The sequence below is a fragment of the Caenorhabditis briggsae genome (assembly GCF_000004555.2).
Source record: "Caenorhabditis briggsae complete genome, chrV, whole genome shotgun sequence".
NCBI classification, from domain to species: domain Eukaryota; kingdom Metazoa; phylum Nematoda; class Chromadorea; order Rhabditida; family Rhabditidae; genus Caenorhabditis; species Caenorhabditis briggsae.
This window is the reverse complement of record NC_013488.2, coordinates 5393942-5410213: the sequence shown is the minus strand read 5'-3', so window position 1 is coordinate 5410213 and position 16272 is coordinate 5393942. Positions and strand designations below refer to the sequence as shown.

General features: G+C 37.6%; 5 protein-coding genes across 5 annotated transcripts; 2 read left to right on the top strand and 3 right to left on the bottom strand.

Moving 5' to 3' along the window:
• Positions 1–1410: 1410 nt before the first annotated feature.
• CBG12154 lies at positions 1411–6137 on the top strand (the record flags this gene model as incomplete). The annotated part of the gene is made up of 7 exons (XM_045237041.1): positions 1411–1578; positions 2421–2610; positions 3592–3680; positions 5152–5496; positions 5540–5637; positions 5685–5901; positions 5949–6137. 7 exons carry the CDS (start codon positions 1411–1413, stop codon positions 6135–6137), a joined length of 1296 nt encoding a protein of 431 aa, XP_045094775.1.
• A 202-nt stretch (positions 6138–6339) lies between these two features.
• Cbr-lbp-9 lies at positions 6340–6808 on the bottom strand (the record flags this gene model as incomplete). Its single annotated transcript, XM_002636183.2, has 2 exons — positions 6340–6507; positions 6563–6808. The coding sequence occupies 2 exons, from the start codon at positions 6806–6808 to the stop codon at positions 6340–6342; spliced, it is 414 nt and encodes a 137-aa protein (XP_002636229.2).
• A 2152-nt stretch (positions 6809–8960) lies between these two features.
• Cbr-nhr-86 lies at positions 8961–12666 on the top strand (the record flags this gene model as incomplete). Its single annotated transcript, XM_045237039.1, has 6 exons — positions 8961–9103; positions 9153–9238; positions 9293–9615; positions 10144–10502; positions 11171–11441; positions 12562–12666. The coding sequence occupies 6 exons, from the start codon at positions 8961–8963 to the stop codon at positions 12664–12666; spliced, it is 1287 nt and encodes a 428-aa protein (XP_045094774.1).
• Positions 12667–13105: 439 nt separating this feature from the next.
• On the bottom strand, positions 13106–13898 carry CBG12151 (the record flags this gene model as incomplete). Its single annotated transcript, XM_002636181.2, has 2 exons — positions 13106–13240; positions 13800–13898. The coding sequence occupies 2 exons, from the start codon at positions 13896–13898 to the stop codon at positions 13106–13108; spliced, it is 234 nt and encodes a 77-aa protein (XP_002636227.2).
• Positions 13899–14243: 345 nt separating this feature from the next.
• On the bottom strand, positions 14244–15469 carry CBG12150 (the record flags this gene model as incomplete). Its single annotated transcript, XM_002636180.1, has 4 exons — positions 14244–14402; positions 14752–14885; positions 14929–15295; positions 15410–15469. The coding sequence occupies 4 exons, from the start codon at positions 15467–15469 to the stop codon at positions 14244–14246; spliced, it is 720 nt and encodes a 239-aa protein (XP_002636226.1).
• Between the last annotated feature and the right edge of the window lie 803 nt (positions 15470–16272).

The following is a 16272-nucleotide window of genomic DNA, read 5'->3' as shown; positions in this document are numbered from 1 at the left end:
TATCGGTGTTCTATATCCCTAAACTTCCAGATTCCTGAACTTCATAAATTGTGCATTGGAGCGTATTTGATAATTTTGTTGGTTATCCTACCATTTTTACTTCCTGTTTATTTTCTACAATTAATCGAGCATGAAAAATGAAAGTAATGTTCTTAATGCAAAAAAAAATAATTTTGCAACTATGACATTTTGCAAACATGCTCAAATGATAATTATTAGTCTAATGGATTCAAAATTTTGAAAAAAAAATACAAATTTAAAAATACTTCTTTTTATTGTTTGTTCCCGAAAACTTTCCAATTGTTCTTTTTTTCCATTAGATGACTAACTTCCTTCCTTCAACGTCATCCAAATGGAAAAATTAATTCGATTTAGGTATTTCAAAAAAATCGAATCAGAATGAAAAATTTTTTTAGCAAATTTTTTTTCAATTTCCAAAAAATAATAATTTTTGGTTTCCATTTTCGAAAGTTTCTTTAATCCTCACTACTTTGTCTTTTCGTCCACTTTTCCCCATTTTTTCTCAAAAAATTATGTTATCTTTTTGGCTTTTCCCTTCTTTTTTTGGGAACCCTTCTTTCTTTTTTCTCTAGTTTTTCCTATTTTTTTCCATTAGCTCGATTGGTTTCTCCTGCTTTTTGTTCCTGAAAAGATGCGATTTTTTTCTCTCTTTTGATGTTTGTTATTCAATTTAGGAGACGAAGAGTCGTCTTCTTTTTTTGAAGGAAATTGGGTGAGCAATTAGGCCACGCCCACTTTTTGTGGATGGGAGGAAAAGGGGGCGTGGTCAGTTGGAAGAAGCAGGGTTGAGCAATGATGAGTAATGAGTTGGGTGGAACATTGATTTCTGAATTTTTGAATTTTTGAATTTCAGAACTTTTGAATTTCAGAATTTTCGAATTTCAGAATTTCAGAATTTCTAAATTACCGAATTCTTGAATTTATGAATTTCTGAATTTATGAAATTCTGAAACATTCGAATTTTGAAGTCCATATTTTCCCCTTTTAATTCCCTACTATTCTGTATATTTTCGAGCCAAATTGAATCACTTTAGATGAAGTTACACGCATTTGAAATGGTGGCCTAGAAAACCAAAATTGAGACTTCTTGGCCATCAAATGTTTTTCTTTTCTGGATTTCCTTCAATTCTGTCAATTTTTAAACTAAATTAAACCACTTCAAACGAAGTTTCACGCATTTGAAGTTGATGGCCTAGAAAATTCGAGAAATGGAATTTCTAGGCCACCAAAAAACAAAAGTATTTTTCCGTCATCTCATTTCCTTTCGTTTTTCTTCTTTCTCTTTTTTTTTGACAACTTTCGTTTTTCAGAGTTCTCCGATTTTCCAAATTTTCAAATCATTCATTTTCAGGTCAATCAAACCTTTAAAGAAAATTCAAAAACAAAAATATGAAAAATAAAATTTTGAATTTTCTAATTTTCTTCGTCGTCGTTTTCTTCCCCACGTCATCAGAATCTCAGCACATTCGAAACGATGACTTTTTGACGAGGACAGAAGAAAAATTGACGACGGATCGGGATTTTTATGATCAATGGATGGAATTGATCACTTTGCAGGTGGGTGGGGCGGAACACTAGGCCGTTTGGGAGTTTTCTAGGCCATTGAAAAGTTTATGGGGTAGAAGGAAACATTTCGGACGTTTTTTGATTAATAGTCGGCTCATTTTTCTTTTCCCTTCCCTTATCCGAAAAAAAAAGAAAAAGCCATAAATCTTTGAAAATTGATGGCCTAGATTGGAGATTTTCTAGGCCATTTTTGAAAACTAGGAGTTTTTTTCTCGAATTGGATTCTTGAATTTTTGAATTTTCCAGTTTCCGAATTTCTGTGTGTTTCGATTTCCGATTTTTTTTTGAAATTTTGAATATCTCATTTTATGGGATTCTTGAATTTTTCTGGATATCTCATTCCAAAATCCTTTCTTTTTCAGGAAAATCGGAAAACTAATGAACCGGAATAATTGTTTTTGATAGTGAAGTTTCCCGAAAATCTGGGGCATCAGTTACAAATTAAATATTAAAATTTTAGAGAAAATAAGAAAATATTCGGATTTTGGAACTTTTGAAATCAGAAGTTTGAAAACTTTCAAGACATTTTAAAAATTGGGAAAAAGTTCTGAAATTTAGTGAGAAATTTGTGAACATTTAGAAGTTCTTTGGAGGACTAGAACATTTAGAAGTTATTTGGAAATGTTATATCAAATTCAGAGATTCTTCAAGTTTAAAAAAAAATTGAGAATTCAAAAAAAGGGAAAAATAATTTTTCAAAAATTTGAACTTTTGAATTTCTGAATTTTTAGGATTCTAACTTTCTCGAATCCTTAATTTCTGATTTATAAATTTAGATTTGCAAGATTCTTAAAAATCCAGAATTTTCTAAATATTTTTTTCAGAATTCCCAGCTCGAAGAGCAAGAAGAAGACTATCCATTGGACTATGTAATGAAGGATCTGGAAAAATGTGGACCAAGAAAAACGGCGATTCCATCAATAAACGATGCTCATCATTTACAAGCGAAAACAATTAAGTTTTATGGGGAATTAGGACAATTATCATCGTATTGTCCCAGTAATTATACACTACTACAGAAAGGTGAGCAGTTTGAATTTTTGGGAAATTTTATTTTTTTGGATTCTCTCTTTTTCGAAATTCAAACTTTTTTTTTGAATTTCCGAAATACAATATCTGTGAGCCCCTCTAATAGAAGAGCCCTCCGAGAAGGGCTCGGAAAAATAGAAGCGCCCCCTGTAATAGAAGGGCCCCCTGTAATTGAAGGGCCCTCTGTAAAAAAGGACCCACACCCCTTCAAAATTTGTTTTGAAATCAGAAAATTTCCGTACTTTTTCAGTGGAAAATATTTCGGGAACTCCACAATTCAATAGAAATTTGTTGAAACTCTATTTTTCGACGAAAATCTTGCTAAATTTCGGTGAAACTGGCAGATTTTCATGGATTTTGGACGAAACTTCGTCGAACTTTCCGATGCGAAATTTCGGAAAAAAAAACTGGCCGGAAATATAGAAGGGCCCCCTTCTAATTGAAAGGCCCCTGTAATAGAAGGGCCCTCCGGAGGTACCTTGGAACAATAGAAGGACCGGCTTGAATCTCCTCGAAATTCGAAAACTCGAAGCTTCAGAAAATTTGTCATCTCAAAAATTTTGAATTTCTGGATTTCAGCACTTTTACAGATTTTCTAAAAATTGTTCTCCATAATTCAGAGTTTCAGAATTTAGATAATTTTGAATTAAATTCCATTTTTTTGAAAAAATCTGAAAACGAGAATCTCCAATTCTGAAGCCATAGAACCCATTCATTTCCATCCCTTACCTATCCAGGTGTCCCTTTAATCCTTATCCCTATTTTCCCGCCCGTCCCATCAAAACATCCCCATTTTCTATAACAAATAATACCCCCTTTTTTAATTACCAGCTTATTTATTTTCTCTCTCTCTCTCTCTCTCTCTCTCTTTCTCATTAAGCATCCACAAGGATAATGAGGACGTTCAAAACATTCTAGAACATCCCTGGGGATTTTGAAAATGCTAGAATAACTTTGAAATTTTGAACTTTGCAGGGATTCTGGGACCATGCAATCTTCGATCCTCCGAAATGAGTCTCCCATCTCTTTCATCAATGCTACAGCTTCGAGGCGCAGAGTTACAAGTGAGAAGGGATTCTAGAACTTGAAAACGAAAAGAGCTAGAAGAAAATGAATAACTATGAAAATGTGTAAAATTGAATTGTACACATTTTTCTAGTTGACAAAATTTGTCTAGCTTTTTTCGTTTCTGAGTTATGCTCGATTTTCGGCAGATGACCTCAAATGCCAATTCTGCCAAATACATATCTCTGCCGAAAATCGGGTACAACTCGGAAACCAAGAATACTAGAGAAAGTCGTTTATTAGAAAAAAGTTTTGAATCTTGACACATCTTCAAAGTTTAAAATGTTCCTCTCCCTCTTTTGGTTGGGAAGATAACGCGCTTCGAAGGTTGTAGGCTACTGTACATAGAGGCTTACTGCTGAAAATCGGGTTAAACTCAAAAAAAGTTAGAAAAAATTGGCCAACTATGAAAATGTTTGAAATTCAATTTCACACTTTTTTTCAATTGGTTACTTTTTCTAGTTTTTTCCGTTATTGAGATAACACTTAGACCTTCAATGGGCCTTATCTTCCACACCAGGAAATCTAGAATACAATGATCAAAACTCAAAATTCAACCAATTCCGAAACTTTCGAAAACTCCAAAAAATCAAAAATTTGAAAAATCTGGAGAAGAGTAACCTCCTAAAAATTCCACTAATCTCGAAAGCTCCAATAATTCCATAAACAAAATTTCGAAAATACAAAAATTTCAGAAGTTCCAGTGTTTCGAAAATCGGAGAAAATTTTCAGAAACTTTAAATTCTTCACTTTCCAAAAACTGCAAAAAACTACCAAAATTTGAAAATTCCATGAATTCTAAAATGTTCTAAATTCCAAATTTTCCGAATATTCCGAAAACTGGAAAAAAATTCCAAAAATTCCAAAAAAATCGAAATTCCAGAAAAGTTATAGAAATCTGAAAATCCAAATACTGCAAGAACTCCGAAAGTTTCGACACCCATAAAATTCCAAAAACTTCAAAAATCTGAAACATTTAAAGCTCTCGAAAGTTCAAAATTCCAAAAAAATTCCGAAAACTCCGAAAAATCCAGTGAATAGAAAAATCTGAACATTTGAACAATTGAAACTTGGAATTCCAAAAATTTCAAAAAACTTCTGAAAAACTACAAAAATCAGAAAATTCCGAGAGTTCCAAAAAACCTTGAAATTTCTGATTTCCAAAAACCGGAAAAAATCAAAACTTACAAGAATCTGAAATTCCAAAATTTCAGGATATTCCGAATCCAGATTTCCAAAAAAATTCCGAAAGCTCCAAAAATTCCAAAAATCCGAAAAATTTGAAAAAAATCTGAAAATTCGAAATACCGAACTCGAAAAACTCTGAAAATTCCAAAATTTCCAAAAACACCTATAAAATCCAAAAACTACGGAAGTCTGAAAAAGACATAGCGATAAACGTTGACCTTTTCAAAGGATAACAAACTTTTGGTTTTTAGGAAATCCTCAAAAATAATCAAAAAATTCCAGAAAATTGAATCCAACCAACTGGATGAATCGCTAGCTGATCAAGCAAGAGACATTGGTGAATCGATTCGACGAATCAATGATTACGAGAATCATTGGAAAATGATAGTGATTCTGGCGACAATTCAAGACGGAAAAGCATCGGAAACCGGACAAACGGCAGTCGAAGTACTCGCCGCCATCGAGGAATTAGTCAAGTTAGTGCCCGAGAAAACGTTCGTTGTCGTTTTACGATCATCCGGAAGTGGAATCTGGCGTGATGCCAGTCATCAATCATTGGCTTGTAAGAGCCAGCTGGCTCAGTGGAAGGTGCACAATAAGTTCAATTATAATTCAGTTTGGGATCAGGTGAGCCCTTTTTTCGAATTTTTTGGAAATATCGATTTTTTAGGTCGAAATAATCGTCGAAAAAAACTACCGAAAACCGCAATTCCACGTGGAAGTCCTGCCACTTCTCAAGGATCCGGCACTCACCAACCTTCCTGATGGGTTTGTCCTAATTTTGAATTTCCACCCAAAAAAACAACATTTCTCAGAGTGGATCTGAGCATTCTCGGCTACGATTGTGCTCACTTCTCGGAACGAGGCCTTTCGTTGCTTCATTTGGCCGTTTGGAATTCGTTGTTCACAAGGAACTCGGCGAGAGAATCGCAATACCGACCGACGGCTTCACAAGTTTTGTGTCCGGATCCGACGTGTCCCTTTATTAGAACGCCTTCCAATTCTGACATGTGCATTTGGACGGGGACGATGGTATGATTTTGACAAGTCTCTCGCATTCTTACTGTTTCTTTTTGCAGCCAGACGACGAATTCTATTGGGTGGATTACATGATGTTCATTGGCATCTGGGTCCTCCTGATGGTTCTTCTCATTATCATCTTCTACTGCATCTGCGTGACACGAAGAGTCGCTTCTGAGAAGACACCAACGAAAGCGTTCGGAGCCAGTTTTAGTTCGATTAAATTCATAGATGAGGATGTTGTCTAGACGCTGAACCTAATTTTGAATCTCTAGCCAAGCGGGTCGCTATCACGGCATTTCTGTGATAAATATTGTTCGAATTTGTTTAAAAATTACATTTCATAAAATAGGGAGAATGATAAAAGCTTTGGGTGGGGTTCCGTAGAAAGAGGGCAATCGGGGAAATACAATAAATAATTAGTTCTTATTTCTCGGGTGTCGAGCCAGTTTAGGCGGCCTTCTCGTAGACGCGGGTGCACTTGACGTTGTTGCAGGTACAGACGATGACGAGCTTGCCGTTCTCAATGTATCTCTCGATGCGAGAATCCTTGCCTCCTCCCTTTCCGGTCTCGACTTGAACGAGCTTGTCTCCCTCGACGTTGAAGACGCTGGACACCTAGAAAACATCATTTAGTTCGAAGGAATCAGCTGAATTTTTGCAAGAAACTTACATCACGCCCATCGGCGGTCTTCTCATCGCTAGCAGCTCCGAGCTTCCACTTGAGAGTGTAGTTCTTGAAGGTGGAGTTGGAGTTCATGGTCCACTCGTCTCCCTTGACGGCGAACTCGAGAGTTGGCTTCGTCTTGGTGGCAATGGTTCTGACGGCCCATCCGACTCCAACCTCCTTGAGGTACTCGTCAAAGTTCTCCGAAGAGACGAAGTTCCACTTTCCAACGATGTCGCTTTGAATTGGCATGTTTTTCTGGAAATAGCAATGGTTGAGCGAGAGATGGGGAGAGTGAAACAGAGGGCAAGACATAATTAGAGGAAAAAGAGATGGGTCAAAACGAGACGGAGAAGAAGATGAGTAGGAAAATGACGGAAAAAATTACCAATGCACAATGAGCAGTTCTAAGGAAAGCAGCGAACATTGGATTCTGAGCGCGGTGGCAAAACTGAACTAAACCTCCAAGACGACTCATTCTAGGACTGCAGAGACCCTACACGTGTCTGCCAGCAAACACAAACAAACTAGGAAAACAAGGAGTCACGCGCAATTAGAGATGACCTGGAAATCTTAAAATAGGCTTCTAGAAAGACGATGTGGCATCCGATTTCCTAACTAATACGAAAACAGACATTGCGAAACGGGGAAGGACATACAAAGAAAAAGTGTACCAGACTGTCGAGGCGGTGGCGTGAGCGCGAATGGCCTCCCCGCTGCCCCTTCATTCGTGTCCCTCTCGCTCCTAGAAATAGTGTGGACCCAGAGAGAAAAGAGAAGGGTCTCTGCAACCGCGGCGGCGGCCAGTGTTCGCCTCGTGGCTCCCTCTCCTTGTTGTTCCTATCTCTCGGCACATCTCGCGCCATCCATCGCCCCCACTGAATGAATGGGAGGGAGTGCAGGAGCGAAAACTGTGTAAGGGTGAAAGAAAACAACAATATAGTGACTCAGCGGAGAGAAATCTGTATAATGGTGCTGGTAGAGAATCTCTCTACTGAAGATGAGAGAGAGAGAGAGATGGGGAGGGCAGATAGAGGACGTTGAAAACAAGGGAAGAAAGAAAGAAATGGAGAGACTGTTCAAAAACATTTCTGGGAATACAGGGAATTTTTTCAGGGAGAAGATGAAAACTGTAAAGAAAAAATCTTGAGAGGCAGCAGGAAAAACCGAAAATAGACTGCTGGGAACCTTGGAATTAACAAAAAATATGAGAGACTGAGATTCTAGCAGACACATATGGTTCAAATTTCCTGAACAACGCTTGAAACTGGCCACAAAAATCGCAAAGTCAAGAGACCCATATGAGAGTCGAGCACAACAAGTCTCCCGAAAAAAATCGTCGAATTTCTGAAAAAATGCATTCGCGTGGGATGAAAATCAACAATTTTAGACAATGTCTCGGATTTTCCCCAAGAAACTGGCCGGAAATAGAAAGCAGAGGCCTTCAAAAATTAAAATTTCCCTTAATTTTTGACGAACCTACGAAAAATGTTCAAATTCCTGCGAAAATTTCGAATTTTTGAGTCCAAATACAGACAGAAAACTGTCCAAACGTCGCAGAATACAAAAAATTCGATTGAAAATAAACAAAAGTGAAAGAAAATCCAGGTCGAAAGCCGAAAATGCGCGGTTCCTTTTCAAGCTGGCGCCACGTTTCAAAATGGCGGGTCTCGCCGCGAAAGCTTAAAGGTACAGGGGAACTGCAAGTTACTGTAATTAATTTTTATTCGATCTTTTTTGAGTTTTTCAGCGAATTTCTGTCTGTTTCTGTTGATTTTTGACGAATTTTTAACGAGAAAAAGCTGAAAAAGATTGAAAAATATAGAGAAAATCAGTTTTTTCAACCGGAAAATTCTCAAATTTCAGATAAAATCGGATGAAAAAAGGAAAAAATGAATATATTCTGGTAAAAATATTTTCTTGAATTCTTTCTGGAGTTTCGGTGTTGCATAAAATCCCAATTTCTCAATCGAAAATCGAGAATTTTCACATTTTATTCCCCAGACAACATTTTATCGTCCTTCTGAACTCTTGTTTTTCCTCTCCCTTTTGATGTTTTTCTCAAAAAAAACCGGATTGCATTATTAATCCGCACTACACAAACTACGAAAAGTGTATCTTGTGACGAGACTACAAACTATAATTTGTGTTTGCCGCGCTGCAGGTTCTCCTCTTTCCATTTTTCCACCAAGTCTCATATTTTTTGACTTCTTGAGTTTTTTTTCCTCCTGGAGCACAAACTACACTTTTCTCTCTGCTCCTCCACACTTTTCTCCATCGCTTTGGTCTGCCTTCACTTTCAGAGATTACACCAGCAGTTGCCCTTATCAAGTGTCTTATTGATTTTCGATTATATGTATTTCCATCACTTTTCGCCATTTTTTTCTCTTTTTGCTTTCCAGAGATGACCACAAAACTAGAAGAATTGGATTCGCCTTCCTCGTTGCCTACTATAGAATCTTCGATGTTGCCGCAAAGAGAACGCGCCAGTTGTGCTGTATGCCGAGAGGAGGGCGACGGGTTTCATTTTGGTGCAGAAGCATGCAGGTTAGAAAGAATTCTTCTAGATTTTCATCTGAAAATGACGAATTTCCAGAGCTTGCGCTGCATTCTTCCGTAGAAGTGTATCACTGGACAAACGTTATCTCTGTCGGGGAAACAATGATTGTGATATTGCTGCAAGTAATTTATTTTTGAATTTAGATAACAAATATAAAAAAAAATGCCAAGCTTCAGATGTCCGCTGTATGTGTCGCGCGTGTCGCTTTACCAAGTGTCTCGAAGTCGGCATGAATCCAGCTGGGGTTCAACAGCGACGTGACGTCATCGGAAAACGCGAAATGAAGCCTGACTCCACGAATATGGACTTGTATCAAGCTTTAAGCTCTATTGGTGAAAGTGTTCTGCCCACTACGAGTAGTCCGACGCCACTGGTTGGCGATTTGCCAGCGGAATTGATCGATGCGATGCCGATTTTGACGAAAATGCGAGTGAACTATCGGAAGATGGATAATGCGAGAATCGTGATTCATCGCAAGGATGGGCAGAGTCTTTTTAAGGTAAAAATCGGGGGGGGGGGGGGGGGGAAATTGAAAAAATCAAGAAAATTTGGTTGAAATTGTGTCGAAAAGCTGACATCCGGATTTCCGGACTTACAGACAGATTTTCTAGATTTTTTATTGTTTTTAGGGCGTTTTTGGTCATTTTTTGAAACAAAAGGTGATTTGAAATTTAAAAACACCAAATCAGCTAAAAACAACAAAAAAATATGAGAAATTGTGTCAGAAAGCGGACATCCGGATTTTCGGATTTACGAACAGATTTTCTCGATTTTTATGGTTTTTCGATCATTTTCAGCGAATTTTTGAAGAAAAACGGCTTGAAAATTCGGAAATCAGCTCAAAAATCGTGTCAGAAAGCGGAAATCCGGATTTTCGGACTTTCAGACAAACTTTCTCGATTGTTCTCCATTTTGAATCATTTTTAGCGAATTTTTAGGATAAAAATTGGGTTGAAAATTCTAATAATCAGATCAAAAAATTGGCTAAAAATATCATTTTTGGTCATTTTTCAACTATTTTTTCAAGGAAAAAGCGCCAAAAGCGATAAACTACAAAGAATGCGAGAAGCAGAGCATTCGAGAAGTTTCCCTGGTCGCCGATTGGATATCGTGGTGTTTCGACGAATTTGTACAGCTTCCCATTGATCAGAAGGTCTGGAAACAAGAATCTGAAAATTCATTTTGTCCAATTTTCCAGAAAGTTCTGTTCCGCAACTTCTACACACCGTTCAACATGATCGAAGGCGCGTTTTTATGTCATATCAACGACACGTCGAACGCAATTATTTGCCCTTCTGGAGACTATATCGATATTCAGAATTTAGACAAATTCTTCTATGATCCAGATGTTGAGCAGCAGCAATTGTCACCAGATGAGGTGAAAAAGTAGGTTTTTTATTGGAAACTTGAGCTGAAAATGTGAAAAATCAGCTAGAAACATTGAAAATCTGGCGACGCCGAAATTTCGCTTAAAAACTACCAGAAACATCGAAATTGTGTCAGAAATCGGTCATCCGGACTTTCGGACGCACAGACAGATTTTCGATTTTTAGCACTCTTCCGGTCGTTTTTTAGCAAATTTTTCAGCAAATTCAAATTTTTTTGAATCTAAAATTCCTGAAAGAATGCCCAAAAGTGTGGACATCCGGATTTCCATACTTACAGACAGATTTTCGGCCGTTTCTATTTTTGGTCATTTTTAACTTAGATTTTAGCTAATTTGTATTTTTACAATTCTGCAAATAAGTTTCTCGGGAAATCTTTTTAAAAAAAAGCTGAAAACCTTGACATTTCGAAAATCTGTCGGTACGTGCCAAGATCCAGATGTCCTTTTTCCCACATTTGAGGTTTTTTTTGGCGGTTTTCCAGGTCAAAAAATGATAATTTTGCTGGAAAAACAAATTTAAAGCTGAAAAATCTCAATTTCGAAGCTAAACCCCTCCGATTTTTCAGTCTGAAAACGCCTATTTTTATTGCAAATTAAAAAATCGATTTTCCAATCAAAACCGAGCCTCTCGAACGTCCCCCCGTTGACTAAAAAACAGGACTTCCAGAATGTTCCAACCGTCGTTCGAGATTCATCGTCGCGCTCTAATCCTACCGGTGATGGCTGAGAAAGTCGACGTCTACGAGTTCTTCGCACTTTGCACACTTCTTTTTTGGGATTTCGGTTTAGAGGAACAAACCGATGAATGCGTGTTGATCGGGAAGGAAGTCAAGGATCGAGTGATGAGAGAGCTGACGTTTTATCTGCGATTCGTGAAGAAAATCCAGGAGCCAGCTGTGAGAGTTGCTCAATTGCTCACATTGCTACCAGCTGTTCAGGTGAGAATCAAGATTATGTTTGGTCTAAAAGAACTAAACATTGGGCGGAAATGATTCAAAATAAATGGAAAACTAAAAACATTTCTTTGTATTTCGTTCAAAATCAGAAAAAAACAGCTTTAATTATGTGCGAAATAGCTGTAAATGAGTCTAGAATGACCTAAAAAATATCCGAATGACTCAAAATTGGTTTCAAAATACTTGGAAAAATGGCCAAAAAAGGCTCGAAATCAGTGTAAACTGGCCTAGGAAAAATGTCCAAAATGACATTTAAAAAAATCAAAATGACCCGATGATAGCCTGAAATAACTCAAAAAACTACAAAAAAGTACCCAAAATTTGACTGAAGTGAGCCGAAATGGGTTTAAAATTACCTAGGAAAAGGTGCAAAATGATTCGAAATTTGCGTAAAAGCACCTAAAAAGTTATCAAATGGCTCGAAATCGGGTCTAGAATAATCTGAACGAGCTGGAAAAAATCCCAAAACTCTGGAAAAAATCCTGAAATGACCCGAAAAAAGGTGCAGAATGGCTCAAAACTGGATTAATATCTTAAAATCGGTCCCAAATAACTTATAAAAACGTGTAGAATGACCCGGTTTTAGTCTTCAAGCACCCTAAAAATAACAAAAATGAGTGAAAATAGGTCTATAATGACCTGAAAAAAGTGCTAAATAACTCAAGATTTAATCGAAATGACCTAGAAATTGTTTTGAAATGACCTGAAAAAGGTGTATTAATTACCTAAAATTGCTTGAAATTGGTCTAAAATTACCTAGAAAAGTGGCCAAATTTATTCAAAATTGGTTTAAAATGACCTAAAATCGGTCCAAAATGACTCAAAATGTATCTAAAATTACCTAGAAAAGTAGCCAAATGACTGAAAATATCTGATATGAACTAGAAAAAACTCAAAATTGGTTCACAATGACCTAGAAAAATGTGCAAGATGACTCAAAATTGCTCTAAATAACTTGGAAAAGTGCAAAATGACCCAAAAAACTACAAAGATGATTCAAAATTGGTCTAAAATTAGCTAGGAAAAGTGGCCAAATGACCCAAAAATTGTCTAAAATGACCAGGAATTCTGGAGAATTCCACTAAAAATTCAATCTTTCCAGCGAAGCGTCCGCCGATTCCAAGAAGACATCGAACTGTCGACGGTGTTCAACATCTACGCGCCCGGCAAACAGTTCTACGATCTCGTCAACGGGAAATTCTGCTAATTTTCGAAATTTCTAAGAAAATCTATTTTCATCTGTATCACTTCTTTCTCGTCATTTTTCTGTGTTATTTTTTACTGATTTTGATTCTAAATCTACGTGTATTCTCTTTTTTATCTGTTCACCTGAATCCAAAAATTGATTTTTTTTTTAAGTCAAAATCTCGATTTTGGGGTTTTAGGCCTGAATTAGGGGATAGCGGAAGTATTTTTTCAAAAATTTTCTGATTTTTTATTCTATTTTCTTTTTGTTTTCTTAAATTTTTCTTGCTTTTTTCTCTAGATTTTCCAAGTCTTCTAGCCCATAAGGATTCAAGATCAGCACCTCTACAATCTCATTCATTCATCAAATCACAAAAATCGAAGAAAATAAAATTCTGAGGATAATCTCCAGGAAATAGACATGTGTGGCTGCCGCTTGTTGTTGCTCCCAAATGGTCCCTTTATGGGTTGTACTCGATGGGCAAGTTCTTGCGACGGACCATTCCGTCTCCCTGGAACCATTCACGACGGAACTGCTTGGCGGCACCGTCCGGCGTGTTGGTCCATTCAACGGTGATACGGTCGTTGTTCGTGTCCTGGAAGAAAGGATTTTTTAAAGGCATTCTGAATTTTTCAGAAGCCTATAGTCAGTTTCGATAGTCAGAAAAGCCTAGAAGCTAGAAGTTCCAGGATTCTATAGACCGTTTTGATGGCTAGAAGAGCATAGAAGGTTCTGGAGAAGCTCAAAACTGGTCCTAGATCTTTTAAAAGGTTCTAAAAGCATCGGTGGCTTTTTGGAAGCATTCAGAACACTTCTGCAGCTTTCGGAACCAGTTTGAAAAGCCTCTACAAGACCGATACCCCAGATCTTGCTTCCATAGATTTGGATGTCAGTATAGCAAGCTTGAGGTGCCCATCAGAAGCCTAGATAAGGGTTCCGAAGCTCCTAGAACCATCATCCAAAAGGCGTCAGAAGCTTCTGAAAAGCTCTAAAAGTTCTAGACTAAAGAACCCAGACTTCTAGGACCTAATTTTTTTGTGGAATCTTCTGAAAGACCTATAAACCCATTTATATTGCTTCCCAGGCTCTACAAGGTCTAGCCATCTAGAAACCTAGATATCTGGGCCCACAGATCCTCGGATATCTACACATACCTCCTGTCCAAAAGCGAACGCATCACAGGAAACAGCCAAGAGAACAGCCTCCTTTGGATCGAGAACTCCACATGGCGGATCGACACCAAGACGCTTCATGTTCGTCGTCTTGATACCGTAACCAATGCGACGAGCAGATGAGTTGATCACCTTGATGTGTTACGTGTGCTTGTCATCATACGGTGCGTTGAACACGATCTTCGCGTTGGGCTGGGTTTGGATGTCTCCTGGTGGGACGGATTGGGCCATGTTGGAAAGAGTTTTACTCGATGGTGTGGTTGGGAGAGTTGGTTGGCTTTTATAGCAATCTCTTATCAGTAGGTTAGATCTGCTCCAGAAAGATCAGATCGGGAGATAAGGAGGCTCATGGGAAGAGGTCACAAGAAAAATACATTTTATAAAGAAATACAAGCGTTTTAAAATCAAATCAATAGAATTAGGTGTTCACTTCTTGAAAGCGACATGAGTTCCGTCTCCAAGATTGAGAAGAGCCGAATAGGTACGATCGTCCTGATAGATCTTGTCATTGGCATCGTGAATGGCTTGTGTGCTCTCGCTCTCGGCTCGCTTGGCTGGGTCGCAGACCGATCCGCTCCAGAGACTCTGTAAGATTGCAGAAGTTGGAAAATGCGCTCTATTGGACTCGCTAGAGGGAAAAGTTAGAAGGTCCTTTCTAGAGCTTTAGAAATTTCCAGAAGTCTACAAAGTTTTGGAAAACCTAAAGTGCTTATAACTGGTCTAAGATCTTCCAGGAGGTTACACAAGTACCAGTAGCTTTCGCGGTCATTTCGGAAGCTTCCAGAAGCCTTGGTAGGTCTTCCGAAGCAAAACCTTCCAAAGAAGCCTCTAGAAGGATCTACAAGAACTTGTCACTAATGTAAGTAAAAACATAGATCTTAGATACACTAGCGATCTGACCACCTAACTTTCCCTCCTCTTCCACCAAACTCACATTGTCCACAAAAATGACACCTCCCTTGCGAAGAAGTGTCACCGAACGATCGTAATAGTTACTGTAGTTGGCCTTGTCAGCATCGATGAATGCGAAATCAAAGGTTCCAGATTGACCATCAGCAATCAGTTTATCTGAATTTTCCTAATTTCTTTTTGATCCTGAAACTCTCCCTACCCAATGCCTCCAAAGCGGATCCCTCAAAAGCGTGAATCTTTTTGAACGTCTTCTCGCATTTCGAAATCACTGGCACTCCGTATTTCTTATAATTTGTATGGTCAATATCAAATGTATAAACCTCTCCATCATCCGGAACAGCCAATGCCCATGCCAAGCGGATGCTCCTGTATAGGTACCAATGTCCAGGACACGCTTTCCTCCGAAGGATCTGATGAAGTTCTGTCCGAATGAGAGAACTTCTGGAGCTCCAAGCATCATGGACATTGGAGCATGGGAGAGAGTCTCTTTTTGAAGTTGCTCCTGGAGTTGCTCTTGCACGACGGTGTGCTGGAAAATGTGCTCTATTGAGAATCTTATTGAGAAACTGGGAATGTTTTTTGAAGGTCCTAAAGCCCATCTAATAAATTTTCCATTTTTTCGATTCCGAGTCATTCCGAGTTTTCAAAATTACGATTTTCAAAAAATTCCTTTTTCTTACCTCTGCACAGTAGGCCAAAACTGGAGCCACTTCTTTATGGTAACTCTTGGCGACGGACATTTTCTGGAAAACATTCGAAATTTGAAAATTTAGAAAAAGCCAAAAAGTGAGAAAAAGATAAACAAACATAAGATGGTTTTGCTTTTATACTTTACGAGGGAAATAGAAAACGATGACAAAAACGTTTTTCTCGGAATGTCTGCGTCTCCCTAAAAAAGGGGGCGGAGCCTAGTTTTATTTCTTTGATCAAGGTACTTTTAGGTTTCTTGGGAATTGGGTTGAAAAAAAATTGATGCAAGAAAAACAATTTATTCTGGGAAAATTCGGAAAAAGTTAAAATGAGTTTGAATTTCTAGAATTTTCAAAATTTGGAATTTTCGATTTTTTGGAACTAGCCAATTTCTATGTCTCTGGAATTTTGAATAAATGTTCTGGAAATTCTGAATCTCCGAATATTCGGATTTGAAACAAATATTACGTTTTCTGAAGTTTCTAACTTTCAGAGATTCAGATTTTGGAATTTGTTGAAATGTCGGAAATTTTTAGAATTTCGAAACATTGAATTTCTGGAAATTTCGGAAGTTTTGGAATTCCAGAATTCCTAAAATTCTCGAATTTTCGATTACTGCTGATTTTCTGGAATTTCTGAATTTTCAGAATTTTTCGGATTTTGGAACTTCTGAAAATTAGATATCTCTGAAAAAAAATTATAAGGAGATCTCTGGAATTTCCCAATTATCAAAATACGAACAATTCTGAGGAAACAGGAACAAAAAACCAATCCTTCTAAGAAAACCTAAAATATTATGTTTTTCTTTTTCTTTTATTATTCTTAGAAATACACCAAAGACCAAAGAAGGTGA